Source organism: Corvus moneduloides, chromosome 6 (genome assembly GCF_009650955.1).
Source record: "Corvus moneduloides isolate bCorMon1 chromosome 6, bCorMon1.pri, whole genome shotgun sequence".
Lineage (NCBI taxonomy): Eukaryota > Metazoa > Chordata > Aves > Passeriformes > Corvidae > Corvus > Corvus moneduloides.
In genome coordinates this window covers 1967859-1972756 of record NC_045481.1, presented here as the reverse complement: position 1 = coordinate 1972756, position 4898 = coordinate 1967859, and the positions used below count along the sequence as shown (strand labels likewise).

The 4898-nt window shown below is 50.3% G+C and overlaps 1 protein-coding gene across 2 annotated transcripts; it reads left to right on the top strand.

Moving 5' to 3' along the window:
- VCPKMT (valosin containing protein lysine methyltransferase) lies at nucleotides 1-4331 on the top strand. Of its 2 annotated transcripts, XM_032113466.1 has the most exons (6): nucleotides 2-237; nucleotides 369-479; nucleotides 909-981; nucleotides 1946-2065; nucleotides 3050-3154; nucleotides 3786-4331. In XM_032113466.1, exons 1-6 carry the CDS (start codon nucleotides 26-28, stop codon nucleotides 3798-3800), a joined length of 636 nt encoding a protein of 211 aa, XP_031969357.1. In that variant the 5' UTR covers nucleotides 2-25; the 3' UTR covers nucleotides 3801-4331. The 2 variants fall into 2 exon arrangements, with proteins under 2 accessions (XP_031969356.1, XP_031969357.1); XM_032113465.1 differs by having other exon boundaries at nucleotides 1-237; nucleotides 3050-4331.
- Nucleotides 4332-4898: the final 567 nt, after the last annotated feature.

The window sequence follows — 4898 nt, the reverse complement described above, 5'->3', positions numbered from 1 at the left end:
GCCGCGCCGCCTCAGAGCCGGGGCTATGGCGGGTTTCGTGAGGGAGCTGGAGCGGCGGGACGGGCCGGCGCTGCGGCTGGAGCAGCGGGCAGCCGGCGGCGTGGGCTGCGTGGTGTGGGATGCTGCGCTGGTGCTCGCCAAGTTCCTGGAGACCGGCGCCTGCCCCCTCGCCCGCCGCCACGTCCTGGAGTTGGGTGCGGGCACCGGCGCCGTCGGCATCATGGCAGCCACGCTGGGGTGAGCGGGAGCCCCTGCTCGGCGCTGGCATCTCCCTCAGACCCTTTCGATTCCTTTAAACCCTGTTTTCTATGCTGTGCGGAGCGTCCCCAGCCATTGCGTTATTCTCTAACCCCGTGCTTGTGTTACAGGGCGAACGTGACGGTCACGGACCTGGAGGAGCTGCAGGAGCTGTTGATGGTTAATATTGAGAACAACAAGCACCTGGTCACAGGGTCCGTCCGAGCCAAGGTACTGAAATGGTTTGTATGAGCCTTTATTTAATGTCTCTGTTCAGCTTTAACGGGGCTCCTGGGTTCCGGTTGAGAAAGAGTCGGTTTAGATGGGATATTGGGAAGGAATTCCTGGCTATGAGGGTGGGGAGGCCCCTGGATCCCTGGAAGAGTCCAAGGCCAGGCTGGACCGGGCTTGGAGCAGCCTGGGATAGTGGAAGGTGTCTCTGCCCATGGCAGGAACTGGAACAGGATGGTTTTTAAGGGCCCTTCCAACCCAAACCATTCTGGGATTCTGCACTGTCTTCATTAAATTGCCAAGTAACTTCTAAACACTGCTGTGAGAGGGAACCTTAATATGAGAACACAGTAGTTAACTTTATGCTCAATTTTTTAGTTGTATGTGTTATTACTAAAGCTTATTTTCACTTTTTGTTGGTTTTTTCTTGTTCTTTTTAGGGGTGAAGATGTAACAGAATTTCAGCCTCCCCCTGATTATATACTCATGGCTGATTGCATTTACTATGAGGAGGTAAATGAGGACTTTGCTAAACCCCTACAGAAGGGTTCCTTGGGAAGGGGGTGGAATCAATGTGTTCAGTTTGAGGAGTATCCAGATAAATATTGTGCTCATGTCATGGTCCCTGTGGTTTAGAGGAATATGTAGAACAAGACTGGAAAAGGCATTTTTAATAGATGTAAGGCCATCTGAGATAGAACCAGAGACTATTTTTATGTTAAAAATCACAAATTGGATGTTTGTTCCCCCTCTTTGTCTTTTTTTTTTTTTTTTTTTTTTTTTTTTTTTACATTGGGAATGGTGAAGCAAAATGTGAGCTGTTGAAATCATTGGTAAATGAAATTTAAAAGGGCTACATCTGCTGTTTGGGTTCTCCTCACACTTTCCTTGGGAAGGCACGAGGGGAGAAATCCTGCTCTAGCTGAGTGCTTGTTGTAGTCTGCCTCGTGTCCTCAGCTGGAGCTCTGTAGGATGTGTACAGAGAGCTGAGGGAAGCTGCAGGAAAAGGGAAATAACCTGAAAAGCCCCATGTCCCAGTGCCCTGCCAATGGCTTTAGCAGCCCCTGCCACTGAGTCCCCTGCCTGTTGGTTCCATTTCCCTGCATTGTGGTCAGGATCTGAGCCATAGTCCAGGAATAACTGAGAAAACTCTCACTTTTGAAGCACACCAAGTAATACTCATTGTTGTGTGCCTCAAGGAACATCCCACTCAGCAGTGTGGGATGTTTCTGGCTTGGAATCCAGTTCAGTTTCCTTGGTCAGTTTGTGAAACTCTTCTCCTGTGAGTCCCCCTTTCTCTTCTGCTTCCCAGCTTTCCCCCCCATGTTCTTCTTGTCCCAGTTAAAGTACTAAAAATAACTCCCTGGAAAGCAAAACTGGGAAGTTCTCTCTTGGGTGAAGACTTTAGCTAGAGGGTATTGTAACCAGTGAAATGAACTTGAAATCCACGTGGGAAATGTTTAACCTTTTGGGGCAGTCCTTGGAACCGTTGCTGAAGACCCTGAAGGACCTGACTGGCCCTGACACTTGTGTCCTGTGCTGCTATGAACAGAGGACTATGGGGAAGAACCCTGAAATTGAGAAAAAATACTTTGAAGTAAGTGGTTTTTAACACATTTTTCTTTTAGGCTGTTCCATTGAAAGCAGAGGGAAAATACAAAGTTTTGCTCAGGAACTCAGAACTCTCTCCTTAGTGATAAAGCTGCTTCTGGAAAAATTCCTTCTCTCTACTGAGAGCCCATTAATAGGTGTTTTAATTGAATATTCCAGCTGATCTTGTGTGCAGGTGAGGAAAAGCAACACAGGGAAACACCTGTATGGGGATGATGGTCAGTGCAGATTAACTCTGCACCTGTGGTGGCTGTTGAAAAGCAGTTCTTGTGCTGGATTATATGTAATAACTATAATACTGCAAAAAAAGGGAAAGGGTTGAGAATTCCAGGGGCTTGGTAGGTGTTAATCAAAGCACCTGTTTGATAAGTAGTGCCTCACACTCTTGTGGGGCCCTGGCTGTGAGGAGGGCTGAGCTCGGCTTTGCTGAGGTGCTGCTCCCACAATAAACACAACAGGTGTTGGTGTTTCTGGCTGATTTCTGCTTTTTCTGTGATTTATTTCCTTCCTTGGCTTGCCAGGTTTAGCCCAGGCAATTTGAGCACATCCCAGAGCCGATGCTGGGGGGTTTTAGCCTGTTTTTTTTTCTCTCCCCTTCAGTTGAGAAGGTGGGCAGGCAGGCAGGTGCTGTGGTTTGGCTTAGCACTTCAGGGATTAAAGGAAGCAAAATCACGGATTCACAGAATTCATTTAGGTTGGAAAAGTCCTCTGAGATCATCAAGTCCAACCATCCCCCAAGCACTGCCAAGGCCACCAGTAACTCATGTCCCCAAGTGCCACATCCACACGTCTTTTAAATCCCCCCAGAAGTGTTTCATCACAAACTTAAATAGATTTTTCTGGAGCGTTGCAAGGTGTCTGTAGCTTTGCGTTGGTGCTGGAGTATTTAAGATGAGGGTAAAGGGGGGGAATGTCTGGAATGGTTGTGGAGGCCTTTGTGGAACTGTTCTGTGGGTTCTCTGGTAACCAGCTGCTTCAGAGGGACTTCGAGCTGGAAAAAATTCCCCTGGATAGGCACGACGAGGAGTATCGGAGCGAAGACATCCACATCATGAACATCCACAGGAAGCAGGTGGTAGGTCCACAGAATCCCAGAATGCTTTGGGTTATTGGGAAGGGACCTTAAAGCTCATCTTGTTCCACCCCCTGCCACGGGCAGGGACACCTTCCACTGGAATGGTTCATGGCACCAGTGCAGCGACTGCTGCCAGGAGTTCCCAGAGCTGCTGTTTCCTTGGCACAGCGTGAGCGTTCCAGAGGTGGAGCTCCAGACTGACTCTGAAATGCTGTTAGGAGGACCCTGTGGAACCACAGCCCCCATCCCTGCTGTACAGAGGAGCTGCTTTGTTCCCAAACAGGGTGCTCCAGGTGTCAGCCTTCTTCTTCAGCATCTCCTTTGAGCTTCACACTTCTCCTGCTTCCATGCTCTGGTGGGGTGGGATCTCCAAACTGGAGTTGGGAGGCACCAAAGTAATAAAAGTAAAATGCCCAGTGCTGCTTTTGGCACTGTGGGCTGTGCCACCCTCTCCCCAAAACCAGGCTCTAGATGTGATGCTCAGCCAGGATTGCTTTGATCATTTCTGGGTTAATTGATGCAGCGTGAAGAAAATACTTTGCATATTGTGCTGACATAACGTGCAGGCTCAGCTCTTGAACAAAACCAGGCCACTTAAAAATCTGTCATCTTTGTGAAAATCTCTTGACAGAGTTTCCCATCGTGAGGTCTCTGACCACAGGATCTGTCCCCTGGCAGAGCTCTGGAGAAGGTGGAGAGGGGATGGGATAACACCACAGAGGGACTGTCTGCAGTGTGGTTGCGACTCATCTGCACCAAGCAGCTTCTCGCTGGCGGACTTGGCACGGGGCTCGGCAGCCGAGGTCTCGGACAGCGCCTTCCGGCAGGACAGCTGTGGGCTGGCCGTGTCTGCGGGCGCGGGGAGGCGGGGAATGGAGCCGAAGCGATTCCCGGAGCAGCGCGGGGGGCGTGTGCCGGTGCCTCTGCTGGGCAGCTGCTGTGGGAGCGGCGCTGCCGAGCGCTCACCGAGCCCATCTGCGGGCACCGCACCGAAACCTCCGCGAGGGGAAAACCGGGAGCGGCTCGACCGGCCGGTCAATAAAACTTTGGCACGGGAGATGGGTGTTGGATGGTGGGTTGTTCTTTCATCCTGCGGTTCCTTTGTCATTCCCAGCGCTCCTGGGAGGCTCATTCCAGGAGCTGGGTCGTGCACAGATGAAATGTGCCTGTGCAAAATTGTTCTGCCTTTTTGTTTTCACCTGCGCTTTTCTGGTGTAAAGAACTGCAGCGTTCAAGTTTGACACCTTCAAGTTATTCTGGTGAGCAGGTTCCTTGTGGCTGTCGGTGTTTCTACCTCTTTGAGCACAGTGGTGGCTTGGAGGAGGGATTTTGCAGGAATTCTCACTTTTCTGTGGTGGATGCAGCTGTGGAAGTTGGGTCTGTGACAGAGGCACGAGTTACTGGGGCTGGGTTTTCTCCAAAAAACTGGTGGGTTGGGAAGAGTTTTGTTTGCAGGCTCCCAGGAGTTTTCTGCACCTGCCCCAAGTTCAGGCTCCCTTTTTCTCCATTAAGAGAATTCCTTGCAAACTTCCCACATCCTAAAACACTGTCGTGGCTTGCCGAGTGCGGCAGCAATGATTAGCGAAGGCGAGAACCTAATTTGTCAAACCACATGTGTTATTTGTTACCTCGTTATGAAAAGAGCTCCTTAATTACCCAGTGGCCTGCAGGAAGGGATTTACTGGAATGTTTATACCAACATGGCTTCCCAGGTGGAAGCTCTCACTCCAGAAAAATCAGGAAA